This window comes from Pelodiscus sinensis, chromosome 2 (assembly GCF_052426305.1).
Source record: "Pelodiscus sinensis isolate ZL-2025 chromosome 2, ASM5242630v1, whole genome shotgun sequence".
Taxonomy (NCBI): Eukaryota; Metazoa; Chordata; order Testudines; family Trionychidae; genus Pelodiscus; species Pelodiscus sinensis.
The window spans coordinates 212,495,880-212,522,010 of record NC_143053.1 but is presented as its reverse complement, the minus strand read 5'-3'; the positions used below and the strand labels follow the sequence as shown (position 1 = coordinate 212,522,010).

Below are 26,131 nucleotides of genomic sequence, written 5' to 3'. Positions count from 1 at the left end.
AAGCCCCAGAGCAATCCACAAATGGGGAAATGGGTGGCCAGAAACATAAGCTGCATCCAGTAGGTATAGCCAGAGCGGCTGTCAGTGAACACTTGCAAGCCAGTGGTTTTGAGGTTTTCCATATGCATCATAGATAGTCTCTGTGGGCACTTTACCAGGCAGACTTGACGAAGCCTAGTGTTAATTCCCCACATTGATCATCATACTGTAAGATGCCTATCTCTCTTCCCATTCACTGTATAGGGAATTGAGTCCCCTAACTCAGGCTTTGTTGATTGCAGTTTTGTTCCTGAAATTTTTCAAGGCTCAAAAAAGTTAAGTGTTGTGACACTGAGCATTGCAACACCTGGCCTAGCTTCTTACTTGCTTATGTTCCTTTTAGGTAAGGGATTCTTGGTTCTGTAAGGATGTAAATTAGAATTGCTACTATATAAACATTAAGACAAAACTTAACCCATCATTACTCCTCAGTAGCTGGAAAACAGTTCAATGTACTATTTTCCAAAATAACCAATCACACACTTCTAAAATAAGTCAAAATGCAATATAAGTGGTAAAGGGCTAACGAGTTAATGTTAGTGAATGGTTAAGCAGTACCTCATCCGTATTATGTGCCATCTTTAGTGACAGATGATTTTTTCATTAATATAGAATAATTCATAGAATCATAGAACCACCATCAAAGATTAAGCAGGACCAACCCCAACTAAAACATTCCAGCGAGGATGGCAACCCATTCCAGAGCTTCACCACTTTTCCTAATATCCAATCCAACTGCAACTTGAGACCATAGCTTCTTGTTCTGTGATCTGTCACCACAGAGAATGGCCTTAAGTCAATCCTTTTTGGAATCTCTCTTCAGTTAGTTGAAAGCTGCTATCAAATCCCTCCCCCCTCTATTCTTCTCTTCTGCAGACTAAATAAGCCCAGTTCCTTCAGCCTATCCTCATAAGTCATGTGCCCCAGCCCCCTAATCATTTTCATTTCCACCATTTTCGTTACCCTGTGATGGACTCTCTCCCATTTGTCCACATCTTTTTTGTAGTGGAGGATGCAATACTCCAAATGTGGCCTCACTGGTACCAAATAGAGGGGAATAATCACTTTCCTCCATCTGCTGATCTAATTCTAGGGATATAAAAGAGTAGTCAGTTAATTGACTACTCGATAAACCTAGGTTTGTCAGGTAGTTGAGTCAACTACCAGGGGCGGCCCGTGAGCCTAGGCAGACTTGGCTGTTGCCTAGGGTACTGCTGGCCCTGGGCACCCGATGATGACGTCATGGTCATTGACAGCCATGTAGGCAGGGGCACCAATCGTGCCTCCCGCCTGGGGCGCCAGCTGCCACAGCCAGCCTCAGGCCGCTTCTGTTGACTACTCACTTCCCTGCCTCCCCCTTGCTGCCTCTATTATCACTGTCTCTATGACTTAAAAGCGGGTTTCCCCAGCACTGTCTCTATGGCTGTGTCTAGACTACATGGCTCCATCGATGGAGCCATGTAGATTAGACAGATAGGCAAAGGCAAATGAAGCTGCGATTTAAATGATCGCGGCTTCATTTAAATTTACATGGCTGCCGCGCTGAGCCGACAAACAGCTGATCAGCTGTTTGTCGGCTCAGCGCGCTAGTTTGGACGCTCCCCATCCGACATCAAAGCCCTTTGTCGGCAGCCCCGTTATTCCTCATCGGATGAGGTTTACCGGGGCTGCCGATAAAGGGCTTTGATGTCGGCAGGGAAGCGTCCAGACTAGCGCGCTGAGCCGACAAACAGCTGATCAGCTGTTTGTCGGCTCAGCGCGGCAGCCATGTAAATTTAAATGAAGCCGCGATCATTTAAATCACGGCTTCATTTGCCTTTGCCAAAAAAACAAATCTACAAGGCTCCGTCGACGGAGCCATGTAGTTTAGACGTACCCTATGGTAGGCAGGGAAGGCAGAGGGGAAGCAGTCTGAGATCTGGCATGAATCAGGACTGCTAAGTCCTGGATCATGCTGGGTCTGGGACCTACCCCCTCTGCAGCTCTGCAGCTTAAATGCAGTAGGAGCCAGGCTGCCTGTGCACCTGCTCCTACTACATTTAAACAGAAGTGCCACAGGGCGGCCACTTATCAACTAATCATGTACTTGATACAAATTGTAATGAGTACATGATTAGTCAATTACCCTTTTTTTAACATCCTTACCAGATTCATCAACTTAAACTTACCAGTTGTATAAAGATTCAACATTTAAGTTTCTGTATGTTTAGTTTTAATCTTTCATAGAAAGATCACACAAGTTAGCCAAATTCAGATCCTATATAAATCTCTCCAGAATTAATAGCAGAATTTCTTGTGCTTAAACAACACTTTGAATGTTATCTTAAATGCCATAGCTTCATGCATAATCCACTATTATCATTATTATTATTACACCAGGAACAAAGTAATCTGCACAAAATATAGATCAGCCAGACAAAAGGAATGTACATGCAAATGCTCTTCACACTTTGGAATTCTGGGTCCCTTCCCGGAATGCTTCTCATATGTGATTTCTTTTCAGAGCACAAAACATGCACCCTCTGCTTCCTTTCCTGACTACCTTTTTTTGTTTATGCATATGAAGTACTGGCGGCCTGAATTAGACCCATAAGTAATCCATTCAAGTGTTATGGATATATACTAAGAAAGACAGGGTATGTCTACACTACAGTGTTATTTCAAATTAACTTAACAATTAATTCAAATTAAGCTAATTTGAAATAACGCATTTATACACAAAAATTATTTCGAAATAGCATTTTGCTATTTCAAAATAGTGCATCCACACTCAGTGGACCCTGAACCAAAGTTAAGGTTGGCTGGAACCAGTGCTGGCAGGGTATCAGGTTAGGACTTAGTGTGTGGGGCTGCTGCCTGAGGCTAACTGAGCTCTGTGCTTAAAGGGACTTTACCCCTACCCCGGACAGAAAGTTCTCAGAGTTTCCTGCTTGCTTGTCTGCCTCGATGGGGGATAGCAAAGCAGTAGTGTCTTGGAGTGCCCTGAGTGCCTGCACTCAGGACACCACAGCACTCGGCCACATGGAGCCAGAGCTGCCCCTGGGCACGTCGGTGCATTTCGTTGGGTTCAGCCTGGCTGTACTTGCTGTAGGCTGCCATCCGAAGGGTCCATCGGGGGGCTGTCAGGATCCAGGAGGCCCTGAGGGAAAGCGTCCACCCCAAGGAGCCTTCAGAGCCTCCCCGGTCCTCCCCACCCGGGGTTTGTGTCCCATTCCTCCCTCACCTCCTTCCACTTACCCCTCCCTAGCCCCCCTTTCCTGATGTCAAATAAAAGACACGTATGTTCAAAAATAGAAACTGGGTTTATTGAACAAAACTGGGGAGGAGGATGAACCCCTGGGGAGACTGGCAAAAGGAGGTAGAAGAGGGGAAGAAAGAAGGTGGGAGAGGGGAGGGGGAAACCTGGGAAGAGGGAGCTGGAAGGGGGAAGCCAGGGGAAGAAGGGGGAGGGGAAGCTCAGGGCTCAGGGTTGGGGGTCTCGCTGGACCAACTTGATTTTCATGCAAACTTGCTCCTGGGTTTGCATGTGGCCTTTGGTGGCCAGGCTGGCAGCTATCCTGCCATAGGCGGCCGCATTCCTCCATCTAGTGCAGAGATCATGGACGTTGGGGGCATCCCCCCCAAACCTGAATAAGGTCCATGATCTCCACCCTGGACCAGGGTGGCGCCCGCCTTCTCCAGCCTGTCAGGCTCCTGGAAGCTGGCAGACTGCTCCTGGGGAGCAGTGGAGGGCTGGCTGTCAGTGGCTTGCTGGCTCATGTTTTAGGGCCACTGGGTAAGGGGCCCCAGTGGCCACTGCTGGCTCTGGGCTGGCAGGCTTGGAGCTGGCACAGGCACTGTGGCCAGGGTCTACCCCTTTAATGGCTCTGGGGCTGGGGGAGAGGAGGGTAAGTTTTCCTGGTTGTGCCCAGAGTGGCCATGGGGCTCCCTGGAAAGGGCTGGAGGCCCCCTATTTCGAATTATGTGTCTACACAGCACTTAATTTGAAATAGCTATTTCGAATTTGGCGTTACTCCTCGTAGAATGAGGTTTACCAAATTTGAATTAAGGGCTCCGCTATTTCAAATTAAATTCGAAATATCCGTTTGCATGTATAGACGCTATTAAAGTTAATTCAAAATAATGGCTGTTATTTCGAATTAACTTTGCAGTGTAGACATAGCACACAGAATATAACAAGATTCAGATTTGTTCAGGTAAGTATGTAAAAGTATCTGAGGGTATGTCTACACTACCCCGCTAGTTCGAACTAGCGGGGTAATGTAGGCATACCGCACTTGCTAATGAAGCCCGGGATTTGAATTTCCCGGGCTTCATTAGCATAAGCGGGGAGCCGCCATTTTTAAATCCCCGCTGCTTCGAACCCCGTGCAGCGCGGCTACACGGGGCTCGAACTAGGTAGTTCGGACTAGGTGCCTATTCCGAACTACCGTTACTCCTCGTGAAACGAGGTGTAGTTCGGAATAGGCACCCTAGTCCAAACTACCTAGTTCGAGCCCCGTGTAGCCGCGCTGCACGGGGTTCGAAGCAGCGGGGATTTAAAAATGGCGGCTCCCCGCTTATGCTAATGAAGCCCGGGAAATTCAAATCCCAGGCTTCATTAGCAAGTGCGGTATGCCTACATTACCCTCCTAGTTCGAACTAGGAGGGTAGTGTAGACATACCCTGAGTCACTCTAGTGTGGAAGTCTCTAATCCATAACCTTCTGAAATCCACTGAAAAATTGACTGTAATGGGCTTTGGATTAGACTTGTAACTGTGATCAAAACATTCTGAGAACAAATTTTCACATGAGGGTTTCCAAGCTTCAGATGGATCATATATATTATATTCCATTCCCATTGATATTTCCAGCCTATGCCAAAACCAGAAAACTCAGTATCTGACAAAGTAAATAGCAAACAAGGGCTAATTACTTCAAATGTTCTTATTTAATCCCTATTTTATCCAGCGGAATGTGCCTATCCCAAATAATTAAATATATTGCTAATACTATAATATACACCAATTAAATATTTGTTCTTTTCACATACCATATCTATCATGGTTTTGGCACACACTAGGAATTTTTTCAAAGAGTCACAATAGCTTGATTAAAGTAATTAATCTTCCATGAAAAGATTTGCTGAAGCATGAAAAGTAATTTAGAAATTGCCTATTGTTTACCAGAGACAATGCTTCTTGGTTTGCAGTTCAGTGACCTGTTGGTATTGTGACTTGGAATTCCAGTCTGACAAGAATCTTTAGCTGGCAAACTTCTTTTTACAAAAAATACTATTGACAAGTTTCAGCCTGAGGAAACATTTCATGGATCAATTGAAGACAGGAGCAGAGGAGGACATTCAGGCAATGAGTAAACTTTGTTGATTTTGATGGAATAAATCCGGCACTGGCAATCAAAAAATTTAACATGACTCCATCACAATGGAATATTAAACAGTAAAACAATGGATGTGGTTTTGAGTATTGAAATTTTTAAATCTTTCGGTGAAGGTGCAGAAAAAAATAAAAACAGCAAAATAAATTTGAAATGTAGTAAGTAAGGCTTTCACTTTCACAATATCCTTTATTCTATTTTCCTTAAACTGTAGGCAGGTTTCACAGGAACATTCCTCAGGGCCCAGCTGTCAATATTTTAAATGGTAAGGGACAGTCATAACTGTCCTTTTTTGAGGGGAAGAGAAAAAAATTAGTTGAGGTCAGGGGCGGCCTGTGACTATAGGCCAACTCAGCCATTGCCAATGGTGCTGTCTTCAATGCGTCGCCTTATGATGATGTCATGGGGCGCCCGGGGCGCCTGATGATGATGTCACTCAATTGACAGCTGTTCAGGTGGGGGTGCCGATCGCGTGTTCCACCTGGGGTGCCAGCTGCCGCAGCCCGCCTCAAACCGCTCCTGGCTGAGGTGCGGAGTTGTAGGGTGCATGCAGCTGGGAGGAAGAGAGTGCCTCTGGAAGTAGGAGGAAAGGAGATCACAATAAGGAGGACGAACCAGAGAGAAGTAAGGTGGTGGGGAAGGTGTGGAGAAGTAGCCCGGGGTCTTGGAACTGTATTAGAGCAGGTGGCAGGGATTCACATGAGCAACTACTGTCACAAGGCCCTGGGCTGGAACCCTTAGTAGAGGGTGGGCCTTGATTCCCCCCAAACACCCACCTCCCCATTTCCACTCCGGGAAAAGGACTGTGGAGTTTATTCTCACCAATGATGAAAAGAGCTCAACAAACAGCAAATAAAAACCCTGGCTGTGGTGCCTAAAACTGTGGGCTGCTGTGAGCCTCTAAGGCAAGCAGATCCACCAGGAAGCACAGGACCCACCAAGTTTTCATAGGCGCTTTGTCACGCTATCTAGAGATAGTCTTTGCAGAGGCCACTTGCCCCTTCATGCTTCTTCATAAGACATGAAGAGGCAAGGCAAAGCACGAAACGGTTCATTCCTATCTGAATAAAAGGCTAGAGGTTGCCTGACACTCAGGTGCTGTTTCTGAGGGTATAAATGTGGCTTAGAGAAAAACACAAGTAAATATGCTACTTGGTCAAATGAAACTGAGAAACCACATTGGATAAAATTTGGGTGTGGTCAAAAAGTTCCCTTGTCTTTGAAGAGCTATGTGTAAGAAGGGCCTGACATCAGAGCCTGCCACTCACACACCCTCCTTACAGACGTAATGGCTACCAGATATATATTGTTTTTTGACACAAGACGTGCAGTGGACAGGGCTTCAGGGGATTGAATGGATGCCTTACCAGAGCTAGCAAAAATGTGTTTAGGTCCAGCAAGAGTACCAGTTCTAGCACAAGAAAGTATAAATAGAGAAGCTCTTTTAGAAATCTTGTCATCATAGTGTTGGTAAAGACTGATTTTCTCTGAATAGGGGGATAAAATGCTGATATTGAAGCCCAATGCACGATAGGAGAACTGAGCACAAGTCCAGTGTAGCAAGAACACCAAGGTGTACTGAATAGAAGTCAGAGTTGGTTGGATCCCACAGGACAAGGACCATTTTGCTAAGTAGATCAACCTAGAAGATGACATCATACTATTGAATAGGACTTATTGGACACCCTCCTAGCGCTGTTCTTCTTCCTCATTTAACCTTGCAGCAGTCATGCTATGAGGTGCAGATAATTGAGTATGGGGTGGCAAATGCAGCCACAGGTATGAATGACTCGGTTGGGATGGGAAAGAAGCAGATCGGGAGCCTGAATCAATAGCACAAGAATGTCAGAGAACTGGTACTGTCTCAGCAACATCAGGGCTATGAAGATAAGCCTTCCTTGAGTTTAAAGATGACCTGAGGAATCATCAGGATTGGAGGAAGAGAATATAAGACGGTTGACTGTCAGCTGCAGTGGACAGCATTGGAGGAGGAACATGGATTGCAGGCCCCTTGACAGCATAACAGGTAACATTTCCTGTTTTCCCTTGTGGCAAACAGGTCAACTGTGGGAATGCCCCACACTGTGAAAATTACCTGGAGGACACTCATCTTCAGGGACTGAAGAGAAAAATACCTGCTGAGATGCCCCATGAGATAATTTTATAGTCTGGGTAAATGGACAAATATTGAAATATCACCCTTGATGCAAAATTACCACAGATTGCCTCTACACAGAGCAATTTGAAATGTACTCTCCCTTCCTTGTTTGCATAGTGCATTGTTGGTGATATTATTGGTGAGTATGTGAACCACTGAGTGTCTGATATGTTCATGGAAGGCATGGAATTCATAGTGGATGGCACAAAACTCCAGCATGCGGATATGATGCAAAGCCTCCCTCTCTGACCAGTCCCTGTGCTTTCAGTGAGCCCTGGTGTGCCACAGATTTCAATGGCAGTTAGGAATTTAAATACATTTGAAGATCGGGACTTGAGTGGCTATTCAGGTGTCTCAAACTTGCTTTCTGTATACAACACTTGAGAATGAAGATGTTGCATTTCAAATTGCAGAGCCACAGTGGGGTTTGGTCCCAGTCCCGGCACAAGCCAGGACTGAGCCAGGTTGCCTGCCGAGCCAGCAGCAGCCCCTGTTGCAGCCGGGCCACGCCAAGGATATTATAATGCATGTAGATTCCTACTTCCAGGTGCATGTTACAAAGCCCATTAGTAGTTGATAAAAATTCTATTGACTCGATTAGTCGGTAGGCAGCCAACTCAGTACCGGCTCCTACTGCATTTTAAATTGCAGAGCCGCAGCGGGGTTTGGTCCCAGAGATGGTGGGAGCCAGGACTGAGCTGGGCTGCCTGCCCAGCCGGCAGCAGCACCTGTTGCGGCTAGGCTGCCGCAAACAGGGGCTACTTTGCAGCAGAAGCCCCTATCCACTGGGGGTCCCAGAAGGGAGTTGTGACCCCCCCACATTCACGTGAACAGGGGCTGCTGCTTCTGCTAGAGGCAGCAGTGAAGGGATGGCAGGCAGCACTGCGGAGACCAAACTGGGGGGAATTGACTTTTAAGCCAGCTGTCCCCAGCACTGGCTCCTGCGCCTCGCGCTTGCTGCCTCTGATATAGAGGCAGGGGGAGGGGAAATGTGAGTAGTCAACTCAGCTACCTGATAAGCCTAGATTTATTGGGTAGTCAACGAGTCAACTACTCTCTTACATCCCATTCACTCTATGTTTGTTCCGGTGATGTGGATTTCACCAGCGGGATATGTCTACAGTGCTTTGTAACCCAGGGTTAGAGTGACTCGACACTACTTATCCATATTAGAGAACCCAGGGTTTGCGACTCTGCATTTTTAACCCTAGAACAGCTTCTCTCCCACCTTCAGCCCACCTCCACACTCCCACACCCATTTCCTAGGGTCCCCCTTTCCAGGACTTATCCCTTCCAGGGACTGCAGTCCAAGAATGCCTTACCTCCATGAGGAGGGCCCCAACGGTGGATTTTCCCATGCTGAACTGGTTGCCCACTGACTGGTAATTGTCTGGGATGGTGAGTTTCCAGACAGCAATGGTGAATGCGGGATGGCGGGTTGCATCTGGAAAAGCTTATTCCAAAAGAAGCTTGTAGTCAAGACGTAGTCCAGGTCTGAGAGATTTGTGTATAGACAGAAGGCAGGTAGGCTCAAGCCTGAGCTGACACTGTAGAGCAGACACATACCCACTCTGTATAAACAGTTTTACCACACACAGGTAATTTTTGCAAAACCTTCTGTAAAACTTTCGCAACTTTTTGAAAGGATAACAAGCCTACGAAATTTCAGTCTAAAAATCTTTTCCCCTAAACAAGCATAAGCTACCGAAAAGCACAGGAAGAAATGTCAAACTGAGGAAGCATACTGCAAAGCTTTAACAGAAGTTTTTAGATTTTGGATATGTCTACACTTGCAGCCTATTTCGGAATAGGGCTGCAAATGTAGGCATTTGGAATTGCAAATCAAGCCTGGGATTTAAATATCCCGCGCTTGATTTGCATCTTCTGGGCTGGGCGCCATTTTTTGAAATTTACAAGCCTGGAATAACTCCCTGCGTCTACACGCGGCAGTGAAACGGGCGTTCGAAATAAAGCCTTATTTCGAACTACCTGTTATTCCTCCTTCAATGAGGTTTAACAGGTAGTTCGAAATGGGGCTTTATTTCAAATGCCTGTTTCACTGCCACGTGTAGATGCGGGCAGTTATTCCAGGCTTGTAAATTTCAAAAATGGCGCCCGGCCAGGAAGATGCAAATCAAGCGCGGGATATTTAAATCCTGGGCTTGATTTGCAATCCAAATGCCTACATTTGCAGCCCTATTCCGAAATAGGCTGCAAGTGTAGACATACCCTTAGAGCTTTAACTAGAGCAATTCAAACAGCACTTCAATAAGTCAACCCCCTCCTTTTTCATGAACAGTTAAAGTAATGGTAATTCATTGGTCTGAACTTGACAACTTTTGAACTCCAGCTACTATTTGAACACCTGCATCACTCTATTCTCTGTGTATTTGATGTTGTTCTTAACTGTGTGACACATCTTTGTCTAGCCTTGGCCAAATTCACATTCTGGGCCAAACTAATTCCATCCTCTCAGTTTTGTTCTGGGCCTCAGGTTCTCTTGCAAAAACAGTTGGCTTATATTTTTATGCAAATATTGTCTCTCTTCTGGAGCAAATAAGCAGCAGCCAAGGCTCATTTTGAATCAGAGTTCAAAGCAGAACAGAGTAATCAAATAAAGTTGCTTGAGAATATCTGTAAGTATTTGTGACAAGGTGTTCAACACCTCAAGAAGCAGTCAGCTGACAGGAAAAAAGCAACAAAAGTGGGTCCTCCAAACTGGCAAAGAGAGGAATCTCTGGAACAACCATGTTGAAAACTAGAGACTTGATCCTCCTAGGTCTACAAGAGCTACTAATTAATAAGGGACCTGCTGGCCCAGATAAAAGGAGGGTGCTGCTCTTTAGCTAGTTGGAGGTTTTCTGGCTGGGTTTGATGGGAGAAAGAAGTCCTAATAACCTAATAAGAATAAAGCTTAAGAGGTCAGCTAAGAAGCAGCAGCAATGAATTGACCCAAGCAGCATGTAGCTATTGTTTATAGCTAGCTAGAACCCAGAGTAATGAGGGGCGGGGGCTGGTTTCCCTACCAGCCACTGGTAAAGTGACATAAACCTCAAAAAGAGGATGGGTAGGGTTGCTGATTTTCCCAATTGGGTGGATTGGACACCATTGCCGCAGATGGCATCCAGGCAGTTGAGAAAGTTGGCAACCATAATGATGCAGCTTATTTGGGAACTTGAACATCTGGCAGAATTTAAAGAGCACAGAGCTAGGGTTGTAGACACTAACAAGAGCAGATAATTTGTTTATTCACTGGACTCTTTAATACCCTAAAAGGGGTTCATTTGGACTTGGTGACTTGGCTGGAGTGGTAAACTACTGATGACCCACCAAGATTAGCTGAGAGCCTTCCACAGTATTGAAGTGGATGTACATAATAAGGTTGAAACTGGCTCAGAGTGTCTGATCTGGCCAGACTGCATGTTGCAAGACTATAAATGGTAAGTTCAGACAGCTTTTAAGTCAGTGTTGCATTTTTATAATCCAGTTAGAGCAGTTTCAAGAATACTTAGACTGATCTCTGGCTGCTCAAAACCAAGTGGAACTAACCAACTCTAGTAAGGCCCAGCATAAGATTTCTTGACTTTCCTCTACACCACTGTAAATCTGTAATAGCACCGATTATGTGGCCACGATCAATGAGAGCTATATTTGGCTCAAAGTGGTTAATAACTAGAGCTGGGCAACTTCTGCAAAACAAATGATTTGCTAATACTTTTTAGAATACAAACCATGTGTTTGTTTTGTGGTATTCTTGGCCCCCTATTTGCCTTCCGCCAATTTTTGTTTTCCACAAAGTGAAAGTGTTCTCAGTAGAACTCCTACCCATAAGGGCTGTAATGTCATTCAGAATTTGATGATAAGCCCACTGTGATGGTCCCCTTGGGGCACGAGCGCTTGTCCCCCAAGAGGACAAGGCCCTGCGGGCCCCACCGTCGCTACTTTGGGTCCAGGGGCAGATTTACGGGCACGAGCACCTACTCCTGAATGGGGGCAAGGCCCTGCGGGCCCATCGTCCTATGTGTTCTTGGCTCTACCGGGGTCCTTATCCCCTTTGGTCAGACAGCCAAATATCAGGCTCCCTACCCTAGTTCTCCCACCACCTTGCGGCCAACAGTAATATCCAGGAGTCGGGGGGATTAGGGGGACCCGGATCCACCCTCTCCTCTGGGTCCCAGCCTGGGGCCCTAGTGGATAGGTCATTAAACTCCTACCCGACCAATGGGGCTCCTTCCTGAATCACGTCAGCCCACGGGCACCAGAAGCGCCCTGACCAGGCTGCTTCCTAATCCCCTCCGGCCCGGTGTGCCCCTCTGCAGAGTTCGTCGGGCTTACCACTTCGTCGGACCCTGTTGGTCCAGGGTCAGTGCGCGGCCCCTCCCGGACACCTCTCCGGTTCTGCCACCTAGGAGGAATAAAGCGCTCCCCCCAGCTCAGCGGGCGACTCCAGTTATAGGAGCCGCACCGCTGCTTGCTCATTGGCCCTTTTCAAGGGCCCCACCATGGTGTGTCTGGGGATGCTGTACTGCCCCCTCGGCATCCCCCCATCCAGAGACGCCAGGCCTGGGTCCGGGGCTCCCCCCCTCACCGTGACGTGGTGGGCCGCCAGCGGGCCAGCCTCTCCGGCTCTCTGTAGCGTTCCTCTGCCGCCGCTGGGGCCCCTCCCCAAGCCGGCAGGTCGGTCTGAGCTATGCCAGGCTCTATCATGGCCTTGGCTGTCTCCTGGCCCTGTCAGTCCCTCCCTGGTGCCGCGTTGCCCTGCCCCGGGGTCCGACCAGTAGAGGCCCCCCCACCGGCCACGGTGGCAGCTCAGGTTAGTTCAGCCCCAGCAGTGGTCCCCTGGCGCAGCTTCCTCCCCTCCCCTTGTCGGCAGCATGGACCCCGTCCCGCCTGCCACAGTGCAGGCCTCACTCGGCCCGTCACACCCACCTTAACTGATGCTTGATATAAATAGCTAACTAGATGTGATTAAATAAGCAGCTGGCCTAGCAAGTCAATGTGAGTTCAAGTCCCAGGAAGACATAATTAGTCACATGCTAATAGGAAGACTGCAAATGAAACACACACAGTGTGTGTGTGTGTGTGTGTGTGTGTGTGTAAGTCTCCCATGACTTCTGAGAAATACCTGAGTCATGACACACATAGCTCTGAAGGCAACACCCTCTTTTGCCAGAAGAAAGGTCACTACAGCGCAAGATAGTTAAGGAGGAAGTAAAGCTTGGAAGGTGTTGTCACAGGCCCCCTCATGCTTTATGAAAAATGGCTTATGCATATGAATATGCATAACTCAAAGACACTTTATGCAAAATAGGTCATGTAACCTATCATTCAAGAGTCTGTTCACCCCTGAATGTGTATATTCTATTTCTGTGCATGTATCTTTCTTGTATGAGAAGTTAGAAATATTAAGTGGGAACTTGTTGTATGAGTCCAGGTATTTTAGTAAAAGCCAATAATGATATTTTAGGAACTTAATGGTTGGGTGAACAAGTCAACAATCTATGAATGATTCTGTCTTTCCTGTAAGCCCAAACAGTGGTAGGTCCTACGAGGACATTTGAGCATGTCACCAGATGCTGGAATCCATCTTGAATCTGGTATTTTTCCATGCAGCTCTGGAGAGCTAAATAAAGGGTTACTGCCCTGGGGAAAGTTTATTTAAGGAATGGAAAGCAATAAATCTTTTGTCTTCAGCTGGCTTTTAAAATTGCCTCCCCACCCTAACAGGATATACGCGAAGAGACCTGTAAACAAAGAACTGTAGCAAAAGGCAAAGTTGCTGAACCAAAGTCAGAAAAGGTATGTTTACACAGTGGGGCTACTTCGGGATATCCCAAATTAATTACCCACATCTTTTAAACATGCCTGTTATTTCAAAATATTTTTCAAAATAACAGGCGTGCTATTTTGACATCCCTATAATCCTTGTTCCATGAGGGTTGAGAGATGTGTCTAAATAGCGTGTTATTTTGAAATTTGTCACTGTGCAGACATGCCAAGTTTTGAATTATGCTATTTCAAAATACAATTGAAATAATATATGCAATTTGCATATCTTATTTTGAGTTTAGGGTACTGTGTAGATGCACCCAGAAAGATCGACTCTGGCCCGAGATGAGAATTGCATGTAACAAGTTTCTTAGTGTGTGTCATAATTAGGAGTGCTGACCATCACCCAGTGATTAATGGGTTAACTCATGTACCTAGCAAAGGTATCAACTGGGTGGGTTTAGGCAATCAGCTAATAACAACGCAGGTAGTAATTTCAAACTGGGTTTTTCTTTTGTTGTTGGAGATCAAAGCAGTTTCTCCAAAGTATTGAGGGAGATATACCTATCTCAAAGAGCTAGAAGGGACCTTGAGTGGTCATCAAGTCAAGTCAAGTCCAGTCCAATCCCTTGACCTCACAGCAAGACCAAGTACTATTCCTAACAGATTTGTCCCAGATCCCTAAATGCCAGATTTCCCTATTCTGACTTACCTGCTTTGCATGACTTTTCCGGAATTAGGGGCCAGTCTAGATGTAGCCTTAGATGTATGAAAATTAAACATACTCACTATATTTGGGGGAGGGAGGGCTTAATAAAAAAACGTTCTATGCAGAGTATTTAGGGATCAGAGCTATCCATATATATGCAGACTATTCTATTTGGTTCCTTCAGCTTCAGCTGAATATTTTGTTCTCACTTAAAGCTAAATCTTTGGGACCTATTTTTCATGTATACTGTGTATCTCCTTAGGGAAAGTGGGAAGGGAAAAAACCTGAGGAACTGAACAAACTGCTGCATGGACTTATGAACTTGTGGAGCAGGCAGGGATGGATGAGAGTTTTGCGGGGCCCAGGCAACACAATTTTGTGCATGTGCCACAGCCACAGCCACAGCCAACAGGTAGTAGCATGTGCACGGGGCCTATTGAAGCGCAGGGCCCAGGGCAGCCGCCCCACTCGCCCTGCCATATATCTGCTGTTGGGAGTAGGGAAGGGCAAATGTTCTCCCTTCTAAGCATTCAAGAGTGATTCTTGGAGCCACGCCATAGAGGCTGGAAAATAACCTTCAATTGTACAACTTCAGCTCACTTTTTCTGTACCTCTGTCGGGAGTCTCAACAGAGCTGGTCTCTGTACCTTGCACAGCTGCTCTCACCCCCCAATTCTAGTCTCTTACTTTGCAGTGAAGCGGCACTATATGATGCTTTTTATCTGTAGCACAAAGGACTTTTACAAAGGAGGAAAGTATTATTTTACAAATGGAGAAACTGAAGAATGTAACTCAATTACAGTTATGGTCAGTATTATTTCTGATAATGAAATAGGAAACCTATCCTAGATTGAAGAACCAGGATGAGGCATGGTGTTAACAAGCACAAAGAGGCTTACGTATGGATTAACATTACCCTTATTTGCTAGAAGCATCAGTGCTTAACCTGCTTACGATCCAGTCCATACATACAGATCTCTCTGCACCAGTGTTTCTCAAAGTGGTCTGCGAAACACTTTGAGAAACCTATTAATTGGCCGCTCTGGAGTGTGTACTTAGCAGTGCTGTGGCCACAGAGCCTCGCAGCTCCTATTAGCTGTTTCACCGTTTGCAGACAAGGGGAACCACGGGAAGCGGAATGGGCCAGGCCACCACTCCATGCAGCTCCCCTTGGCTGCAATTGGCAAAATGGAGCCAATAGGAGCCGCAAGGCCCTGTGGCTATGGTGCTGGTTAGTAAACACCCCAGAGCAGCCAGTTAACAGGTTTCTCAAAGTGGTTTCGCAGACTATTTTGAGAAACACTGCTCTACACAAACACAGTAGTATGGGTTTAAATTCTGGTGTCCTCATTGTGTTCATGCTTATCATTTCTTGTATTAACACAAAAAGCATAAGTCCCATAACACTGATGGTCTTCTAATGCAAATAATGCATTAAAGGAAGTGACTACAAGGTAAGTACTCCTGTTATCTTATAGCGTTAATGGTGACTCAATAATTCTTTACGTGCTAAAAAGGCAAACAGGATCTAAATAAGAAAACTCACTTTAAAATTGCAAAAGAGATTAGGAAAACAAAAATGGTTATCCATATAGATAACAGTATTCTATATTATAAACAATTTCCTCGTCACCCAAAGTGCAGGACCTTACTAACGTTAAAAAGCCCTTGTATTTAGCTAAGAACATCACTTCATGCACCTCTTAGATACATCTTAATGTGGAATAATGGTTTTGTCTCTAGAGTAGATGCCTATTGTGACAGAATACACCCCTGTATTTTCCTACACACCATTCCAATAATCTTTATACAAAGTATGCCTTGTAAGGTATCATTTGAAAACTTGTAATTTGTTGGCCTGTGCTGTCCTGGTAAAATGTGTGGTAATACAGCATGTGAATTTGCAAGTTTCCTGTGTGGGATATGTCCCAAACCCCACAGCCTACCCAAGGTCTGTCCTAGATAGAGGAAGGAATGTGTACTTGCCTTAATTTACACTTAAGTAGTAATCAGAATCAACAAAAAAGAAGGCAAAATAAAAGAAGTTCAAACAGGTGAGAAAATCAGCAGAGAAATTCCTTCCATACAGATTTTGTCTCCTAGGTTTCAGCTGGAAATGTTTTTGAAAAGAGGGACTGAAACTATTAAAGTGGGGACAAACACCCAATGCTGAAAAACAGCATCTGCATGTGTTAAATTAGTATGTGCATTGCAAACCCAATAGAAAGTAGCAGTTTGTTTAAATCAACATTTTGGGCTCTGTTGTGGCTGATCCCGGCAGCGCCTGCCCACATCTCTATACATACCTGAATGCCTTTGAACGTTTTACTTAAAACGATTAGAACCAAAGAGTACTGGAGCAGAGAGAAAACAAGTTAAGAGAATAAATGATGCCAACAGGAGGCAGCAGACTAGAAGATAGATGGGAGAAAAATAAACCCTTTGTGATTTAGTTTAAAAGTATAAGATGAAATAGAGTCTGACCCTTGTGCAGGTCTGCAAAGAATGGGCGAAGAATACAAGGAGACTTCCCCCAACATGTGTGCCTTGTATAGAGGTCAATCACAATTGCAGTGAGTACAAGACCTACTACCTGTTATCTCTCACTGGTGACAGGGCAGGGGCAGCTCACAATGTCTTCCCAGAGCTCTGGGAATGAGGGAAAGTGCATCCACTGCTTTACCCCTCAGGAAAGTGTAGAAAAAAATACATTTCTACAACCAAACTCACCTCTGCTAGTTAGTGTAGGATAAGGTAGGACTCCTGCCCTGTCACCTGCGGGACATAACTGGTAGTAGTTGCTGTACTCCCTGCTTTCGGTAACTGGGTTTGGTTCTTTAAAGGATTTGAAACCACAGACAGAGGAATACTGCTTTTTAGGGTCAAACAAAGATTATTTATTTTTTCTGTTTACTTTATAATTTTCCATTTAAATCAATTCACTATTTTTGATTCTTTTAAGACAATATAATATACAAAGAAAAAGTAGAAAAACAGTACAGTAAAAAAAACAAGAAATAATAACTTCTCCTACAGATATACCCTCCTGATTTACCTTTAAACAATTTATGGAGTTAACAATTATATAATACGTTAAGAAAGATAGAAGCATTGCTTAGATTCAGGAGATATTCTTTTCTTTGTTTTTCCTTTCTTTGGATTTTTCGTTGCAACTTACGACCGGTATTCGTTACCCTTTCGGAGCTTATTTGTTCCCCTTTCGGAGCTTATGTGCGGCAGCGAGATTCAGCGCCAGGGAGGGAGCCCTGGTGGATCAGACCTGGCTTTTTGGATTCACAACCCGTCCGCTCGTGGTCTGTTTCAGCCAACCATATATATATACCCTGTTTCGGTATTTTGGTACTCCTCCACTCGCCTGACAATTGCTGATGTTAGATTTTTGTTGTCTCATTCTGCCCTTACAAAAAACTTTCGTCTGCTCCATTTGAGGTAATCAAATGTAGTTTTGCGATCTGCTCTATTTGTAAGAGTTCTATCCTTCGATCATATTATAATGTGCCATCTACATAATACATATCTATATTATCTGCTCATTCTGTTGTTCCAAAGCAAGGAGCTCTATAGCATGTCACAGTTGTTAATATCCCTTAACTTTTTTAACACAGATATAAGGAATGAAGGATTGTTTGTCTGAAATATCAAATATGACAATCTCTGAACACAGTTACAATGCAACACTATCCTACAGTTGGAAGAGTGTTGTTCTTTTTTGAAGTGCAGGAGCTTTAGGGTATGTTTAAATAAACAGAATGAATGACTGGAGATTGCTGTCATCTAGCCCTGATCCCAAGCCACATTGCAAGCAGTCATTGCAACTAGTTAAAAAGAAAAGCTGGCAGGAGTGAGGTCCAAAAGAGAGAAGAATTTTCTAGGATTTCAATTCCAAATACGGGTGTAGGATAGAGAGGAAGGGATATTTAAAAGTCTTGCTTCAAACTACGTTTTACAATCTCAAGTCATTTAAATGGCAAAAGAAAGGATGCTCCCTATTTCCACTCCAGTGCCTCATCCTCCACTCTCCTCACTTCCTTCTGCCTTAAACTGTGTGCCAAGAGCTCTTCGTCTTTAGGTCCCAAAGCTATTCACAAAGACCATGGCTCATTATTTCCATTTTACTCGCGGGGGACACTGAGGCACGGACCCGTGCCCAAAGTCGCACAGCGGAGCATTGGCCCAGCTGCGACTCCCACTCGGGTGCGTGCTACGAGCAGCCTGAATCAGCTGTAGCGGAAGCCACGCTGAGGCGGAGGGGCGAGCTGGTGCGCGGGTGGGCGGCAAGGCCAGTGTGACACCGGGAATCCTCCGCCCTCCCAGTGCCACAGAAGCTACGCAGGGGAGGGGGGCAGGCCCCACTCAGACTGAACCAAGCCGGGGCATGTGTAGGGGGGGACTTTACTCCGGCCCAGCGGAGCTTCCAGGTTGAGGCGCGCGCCGCAGCCCTAGGCTCCCAGAGAGGCCACGTGACAGGCGCGCAGGGCAGAGACGCCCCGCCCGCTACTCCTGGCTCGCGCGCTCGCTGCCCAATGAGCGCGGCCCCTCCGGCGGTGACGTGCGGCGCGGCCCCGGAGCGCTGCGGGCCTCAGTGCGCCCTGGGCCGGACGGCGCGATGGTGCCGGGGCCCGAAGGCAGCGGCTCGGTGGGCTGCGTCCGTTCCTGCCCCGCCGCGTGGCTAACGCGCGCCTGAGAGCCGGGGCCCGCCCTGCGTGTGCAGGGCCGAGCCGGTAAGAGGGGGCCGGGGCCGCGGCCGCGGGGGGGGTCCCCCCAGCACGGGCGGGGGCGTCGGTCTGCCCAGCGCTGGGAGGGGGCTTGGTCTGGCTCAGGCCGGGCCTGGAACCAGGCTGGAGGCCGGGCGTGGCGCGGGCGGGCTCAGCCCCGTTAGCGAGCAGGTGCCTGGCTCGCTCCTCTCCGGCGCGCCGAGGGAGCGTCTCTTCTCCGCCCACCTGGGCTGACTGGGTTTGCCAGTCCTGAGTGTCGGCCAGGTTCAAGGAGGCAGCCTTAGGCGTTCATGGGCAGATGAGCTCCTTGCCAAGAGTAAGGTGCCAGCTCTAGGTTGGTGGAAGAAAAGTTTCTGCTAAGGGGTTTCCTCTAAAAAGTGGGATTATGTTGAGTGAACATAAGAACGGCGGTACTGGGTCAGGCCATAGGTCCATCTAGCCCAGTACCCTGCCTTCTGACAGTGGCCAATACCAGATGCCCCAGAGGGAGTGATCACAGCAGGTAATCCTCATCTGATCCCTCTCCTGTCACCTACCTCCAGAGAAATGGAGGGTGGGGACACCATTCCTAACCATCCTGGCTAATAGTCATTGATGCACCTAACCTCCATGACTCTATCTAGCTCTTTTTTGAAACTTGTTAAAATCTTAGCTTTCGCCACAGCCTCTGGCTAGGAGTTCCTCAGGTTGACTGTGTGCTGAGTGAAGAAAAACTTCCTTTTGTTTGTTTTAAACCTGCTGCCTATTAATTTCATTTGGTGACCCTTAGTTCTTATATTGTGTAATAAGTAAATTTTTCCTTATTCACTTTTTCCAGTGAATATTTTATAGACCAGTCATGACTTTATAAACCTCTATCATATCCCTGCTTAGTCTTCTATTTTCTAAGCTGAAAAGTCCACATCTTTGTCATCTCTCTTCAAATGGGACCCATTCCAAACCCCTAATCATTATGCCCTTTTCTGAACCTTTTCCAATTCATTATATATTTTTTGAGATGAGGTGATCACACCTATATGCAGTATTCAAGATGTGGGTGTATCATAGTTTAATATAGAGGTAATAAGATATTTTCTGTCTTATTCTCTATCCCTTTTTAAATGGTTCCTAACATTCTATTTGCTTTTTTGACTGCCACTGCATACTGAGTGGATGTTTTCAGAGAATTATCCCCAGTGACTCCAAGTGCTCTCTCTAGTTGTTGCTAAGTTAGTCCCCATCATATTGTATGTATAGTTGGGATTATTTTTTCCAATGTGCATTAATTACTTTACATTTATCAACATTAGATTTCATTTGCTATGTTGTTGCCTGATCACTTAGTTTGGTGAGATCTTTTTGAAGCTCTTCACAGTCTGCTTTGGTCTTAACTATCTTGGGCAGTTTGGTATCATCTGCAAGAGCAGTTTGGTATCATCTTAGTGGTTATAAGCTGCTTATTTCTGCAGACTTTAATAAACCATTTTGTTAGTCTTTAAAGTGCTACATAATCCTGTTTTTTGTTCCTGTTACATACTAACCCTGCTACCCTTCTGAAGCTTTTGAACAAAAAAATGGAAACATTAAGAAGTTGGAAAATGTATTTTATGATATTTTCTTTTAAGGTACTTTCTAATTCCCAAATATAGAGTTCTTACTGTTCACCTTAAAAATGTAACTGTAATGTAATACTAAAATAGCTAAAAGTTACTAAAAATTCTGAAATTTAGTGCTCTAACAAGTAAAATTAGCAGTGATTGTTAAAATAGAACACTTAAACTGCATGGTAAAGAGGCAAATGCTATTAACAGGTGAAGCCTATGATGTACCGTATTTTCCGGCGTATAGGGCGACTGGGCGTATAAGACGACCCCCTATCTTTTTAATTAAAAGATAGGGTTTCATCTTATACCCCAGCGCCCCTCCGCCTCCTTTGCTCCCGGTGTCCCTGGTCTGCTGGAGATGGTCCCCAGCAGACCAGAGGCACCGGGAGCAAAGCCGCAGCAGCTTTGAAAGCCTCGGGGGAAGCCGGCGGGGGGGCATCCCAGGCGCGCCTGGGCTGCTCCCCCGCCGGAGCCCCTCCGCGGCTTTCAAAGCCTCGGGGGAAGCCGGCGGGGGGGGCATCCCAGGCGCGCCTGGGCTGCTCCCCCGCCGGAGCCCCTCCGCGGCTTTCAAAGCCTCGGGGGAAGCCGGCGGGGGGGCATCCCAGGCGCGCCTGGGCTGCTCCCCCGCCGGAGCCCCTCCGCGGCTTTCAAAGCCTCGGGGGAAGCCGGGGGGGGGCATCCCAGGCGCGCCTGGGCTGCTCCCCCGCCGGAGCCCCTCCGCGGCTTTCAAAGCCTCGGGGGAAGCCGGCGGGGGGGCATCCCAGGCGCGCCTGGGCTGCTCCCCCGCCGGAGCCCCTCCGCGGCTTTCAAAGCCTCGGGGGAAGCCGGCGGGGGGGCATCCCAGGCGCACCTGGGCTGCTCCCCCGCCGGAGCCCCTCCGCGGCTTTCAAAGCCTCGGGGGAAGCCGGCGGGGGGGCATCCCAGGCGCGCCTGGGCTGCTCCCCCGCCGGAGCCCCTCCGCGGCTTTGAAAGCCTCGGGGGAAGCCGGCGGGGGGGCATCCCAGGCGCGCCTGGGCTGCTCCCCCGCCGGAGCCCCTCCGCGGCTTTGAAAACCTCGGAGGGGCTCCGGCGGGGGAGCAGCCCAGGCGCGCCTGGGATGCCCCCCCGCCGGCTTCCCCCGAGGCTTTGAAAACCTCGGAGGGGCTCCGGCGGGGGAGCAGCCCAGGCGCGCCTGGGATGCCCCCCCGCCGGCTTCCCCCGAGGCTTTGAAAGCCGCGGAGGGGCTCCGGCGGGGGAGCAGCCCAGGCGCGCCTGGGATGCCCCCCGCCGGCTTCCCCCGAGGCTTTCAAAGCCGCAGAGGGGCTCCGGCGGTGGGGCATCCCAGGCGCGCCTGGGATGTATACCCGGCGTACAAGACGACCCCCGATTTTTGGGGGATGGTTTTTAACATCAGAGGTCGTCTTGTACGCCGGAATATACGGTATTGTGAAGTCCTGCAGTAGTTCCTTATGAATATGAACTTTAAGTCCTAAATGCTGGAAGCCACACTTTAGCCTACTACTTTTCTTGTCTGTCTTGCTGGTTTTGAGGCTCTATGTAGTAGCAGATGGGATCATCATCTAGAAAGAAGCACTACAGCAAATATTTTAATAAGTGGACCACTTGAAGTGTTAATTTGTGCAAATCCTCTAAATTTGGTTAATCCAAGGCTTTTGACTGAACTCCTCCTACCTTCTGTATTGAGATTAATTACTCATCAGATTGTAATAGCACTATAAATCAAGTCACTATCTTTTTGCAACCATATCCCTCGGGGTGTTATATTGTTGCTTGTGCCACTGATAGTGAAGGTGGTGATGTGATAGTAAAAATAGTTCTTAGTACTCAATCTTGGTCCAAATAAAAGGTGCCTTAATCCCAGTAAAGCTACATACATTGGGACCTAAAATCTCCACATCATACTTTTCTGTGTTATTGTTAAGAACCACTACACTCATAATGTATCCATTTGGTGCAACCATTAAATTTCTGCAGAATGATCATTGTGGCGCTCAGCTGGGGAGTTGCTGCTGTAGTTTGTGCATAGAGTTGCACACATAATCATACGTTGCAATTTGAAGTAATTTCAGCCTAGTTTAGACTATGCAGAAATGCTAATAATTAAACTGCTTGTTTCGGGATCTGCAGTGATAAATAAGTATTAAAGTTATGGTGGAGACATAGAATATTTTCTGGGGATAATGAATGCTATGGAGAGTTGGAGTTAATGTTCTAACTAGTCATTAATGGTTAGGAAATGGCCCAACTCAGCAGTCCTTAATGTAGTTGTAAGCTTGATGGAATGGCTTCTATTTCTGTTTCATCTCAAGTTATGCACTGCTAGTGCATTTTTGTTTTCATTGTCCGTTCCTTCCTAGCTGTTAGCAACAAATACAGTCTTGAAGTTTGTTATACTTCAAGCTGCTGTCTAGTTTGGCAGAAACCCAGTGGAAAAACAAGAACTTTTCGTATCGTACATAATTTGTAGTGTACATTGCTGATTCTGAAAGATTGGAAAGAGAGTGATACCCTGGTATGACTAATTTATAGTTTGCATTCACAGACAAAATATTTTATTATCTTTTTCTAATGTCTTATGTTCATTTGTTTAAATTCTAACATGAGTTGTTTCTCAGAACCTTTCTATTGAAAAAAAAATTGGTAGGCTGTTGCATACAGTTGTATGTTCTTACAAAATGTTTAGCTCAGTGAAATCTGATGGTTAGTGACTTTTTTTTAAGAACTCCGTTTTCCCATCAAGCCAACCAAAATACCAGGAGTTAAAGTTGCTAATGAAAGATCACAATAAATGGCTCATATTGTCTTTCCAGGGGTTGCACATGTGTCTAACTTTATACACATAAGAACACCTAATGATATCAGTGGGACTGCTCAGATTGTAAGCTGTCAGGATGGCAGTGTCTTTGTGTGCTGTACAAACAGAGCAAAGCACAGTATGGTCCTGCTCAGTAACCACAGTACATTATAACTGCCCAAATAATAATAACCAGTAGTTGTGTGAAAGCTTTTGCAGAATCAGGATTTAGCCTCAAGAACCCTTTGGCATTTTGCTTCTCTAATCCATTGTGTACAAAGAGTAATTATAGCCCTTCTGTAGACCAAATGTTTTGTAGACAAGAGAACAGTCACTTTAAGTGCTGTTAAAATGTGGTATTAATGTTGCTGGGGAATTGCTTGATGCCATGTATTTGCTCTACAGAGTTCTACATTTGCTTGGAAGTGAGTTGTTCATCCTTTCAGATTGGGCTTAGATTTACAAGGCATTTAAACATTTTCTTAATTTGAAGTGAAGTCAAATATAAGATTAACTTTCTTGGGGGAAAAAAGAAAAACAAGGAGTATTTTTCTGTAGGCTAAGCTTATTGCATGTAATTGGGACTCCTTGCATTCCTCCATACCCCCATCACAAGCACTGTGCATGCTGCCTTTTCATCTTCCTTTGTTTCAGATATTCCCTTATATAAATTCCTCAGTCTGGTGTGTCTGTGTGTCCTATTCACCCTCCATCATGTGTATTTGAGTTTAATATCTACAACTCAAATTTGAGAGAAAAATCTTAGAGTTGGCAGTGAATTAAGAGTTCTTAAAAGATTGACTTGTATATTAGAGCCATCTAAGAATTTCTTTAGCATCTATAACCTGTGGCTATTTGGTTAGTTGAGTGTGGCTAGTTAGCTATAGCAGTAGCCGCTACTGTGGCTATTACTTCAGAACTGGTTGGATACCACAGATCTATAATCTAAGAAATGAGGGTGTGTGGCATGGTGGATTCAGGTCTGGAACAAGGAAGTAAGAAAATCTTTCAGGGTGCCTTTACAGATCCCCAAAAGCAGTATAAACTATTTTACACTGACATTTTACACTTACATCTATGTACAAGACTTCTGTTCCAGAACATATTGAGGTTTAGTCTCCCATTAATTATGTCTAACTTCCATACACTAATTAATGGAAATTATGTGGTGATTCAGTTATATGTGAAGAAAAGTAATCTCACTTGATTTTAGGAATTCTCGTTATGTTTGCTTATATCATATCAAATGAGGGGGTTTTCGACTTTAAGGTCTTTAAATAAATACATTGATATTCAAGTTGATCCTGCAAATAATTATTACACAAATCTAGGTGAATTTTAGAAGAAGCTTTAAGGTGGTATTTTTTTTCTTGTAAACCGCAAAATGAGTTTTCATTGGCTGTTTCAGATATTGTTTCTCTCCCTATGCATACTGTCTCAGATACCCAAATTAACAGCCTTCTATTTAATATACAAGGATGTGCAAAGCAGGATTTTCTCAGAGTTGGCTTCTTGATTTTAGAATTCACTTTTCATCACTTTCCCATCAGACCCTAGATTTGGTAACTTTCAGAACATGTGCATGCACCTGTTTCTCAGAGAGAGGGGCAGGAAGTAGAGGAGTGAGATGAGATCTAGGTCATTTTTGGATTGGGAGTATTTTTAATTTTTTCTATTTTTTATTACTGTTTATATTTTCTCTAATGCTTTTTATTACTATTGTCTTCCTTCTTATAAGAAGGAAACATGTTAGAAGCAATTGGGGAAATATAAATAAAAGTGATGTGTCCTCTCTCTCTCTCTCTCTCTCTCTCTCTCTCTCTCTCTCTCTCTCTCTGCTATTTATCTTTTGAATGCCCTCATCTATATTTACATAGTAATATAAAATGCTTCCCCTTAAATAAATAAATATTTGGTCCTAATCTTGCTGCTCTTAGTAACCCAATCTTTCAGTGTAGGCAATGGGAATTCTGAATGAATGAGTCTCTAGAACAGGGGTGAGCAAGATATGGCTGAGGGGCAGGATCTGGCCCACCAAGCCTTTCATTCTGGCCAGCGACCACCCCACCAGGACCCACAGGCATCTGGCTGCTCCATCTGCCTCTCTGTGCTGGGGATGGAGGGGGAAGTTTTTGTGCTGTGAACTCCCTCCTTCACCCAACTTCCATCCCAGACCCCACTCCACCTCCAAAGAAAAGTATGACATGGTCACCATGAAAAATTATTGCTCACCCCTGCTCTAGAATCAGATCCTGAGTTTATCACTTGACTTCTTTCTCTCACTCTTCTATATGTTCCTTAGTTTAGAAAAACTTAATGTTACTTTCTTTCTTGACAGAACATTACTTTCAGGAAATGGCCTCTTCTAAATCTTTGCTGAATCTTCTTACCTTCACATTTGGATCAGCAATAGGATTTTTTGCATGTTACATGCTATTTAGCATAGTGTTGGAAAAACAAGTTGAAATCCAACCTCATATTCTTCACAATGATCCCCATGGTGAACACTCAGAAGAAACTGGAAGTGATCAGCTGGATGGACAAATGAACTTCAATGCTGATACTGGGCAGCATAAAGGTACTTTTATGTTTTGTACAATGTTAAAAATGAGTATTCTGTTCCAGTTAACAGTTTTCTTTCTTCATTGGTAGGTATTTATACACAAGCTTTTTTTATTCCATCTCCACACCCAGAATATAAAATTAAATAGGTTTTCCCTTCTAAGGGACTGAATTATGAGTTTTTTCTTTACCACCTTGCATTTTCTAATAAGTGGGTTTTTTTTAATAGAGTCTATTACTTGCCAAGTGTTGAACCCAGACTTAGACATGGAAGTAATAGTTTAAAGTTTGGCTGCTGGAGCTTCTTAGGTGGTAAACTGCAACACATACTTTTTCTGTTCATTTGATACACTCACAGTACTTCATAGACATCTAGATTGCTTTTTAGTTTTACTTAGGCTAAC

The 26,131-nt window shown here is 45.4% G+C and overlaps 1 protein-coding gene and 1 long non-coding RNA gene across 5 annotated transcripts in view; one reads left to right on the top strand and one right to left on the bottom strand.

Moving 5' to 3' along the window:
• Nucleotides 1-4,710: 4,710 nt before the first annotated feature.
• LOC142827336 (uncharacterized) lies at nt 4,711-17,503 on the bottom strand. Its single transcript, XR_012902042.2, has 3 exons — nt 17,145-17,503; nt 8,897-9,121; nt 4,711-5,989 (listed from the first exon to the last, which is right to left on the bottom strand). It is a non-coding gene; the product is annotated as an uncharacterized LOC142827336 (long non-coding RNA).
• Nucleotides 17,504-18,572: 1,069 nt separating this feature from the next.
• C1GALT1 (core 1 synthase, glycoprotein-N-acetylgalactosamine 3-beta-galactosyltransferase 1) overlaps nt 18,573-26,131 on the top strand; it is a 52,990-nt gene continuing 45,431 nt past the window's right edge. The window contains exons 1-2 of one of the 4 annotated variants that reach the window (XM_089776699.1): nt 18,573-18,794; nt 25,504-25,743. In XM_089776699.1, coding sequence (XP_089632825.1) covers nt 25,521-25,743 — 223 coding nt within the window. In that variant the 5' untranslated portion in view covers nt 18,573-18,794; nt 25,504-25,520. Of the gene's footprint in view, nt 18,795-19,099; nt 19,123-25,503; nt 25,744-26,131 lie in introns of those variants that run through there. The other 3 variants (XM_075922326.2, XM_075922327.2, XM_089776700.1) reach the window with 3 other exon arrangements.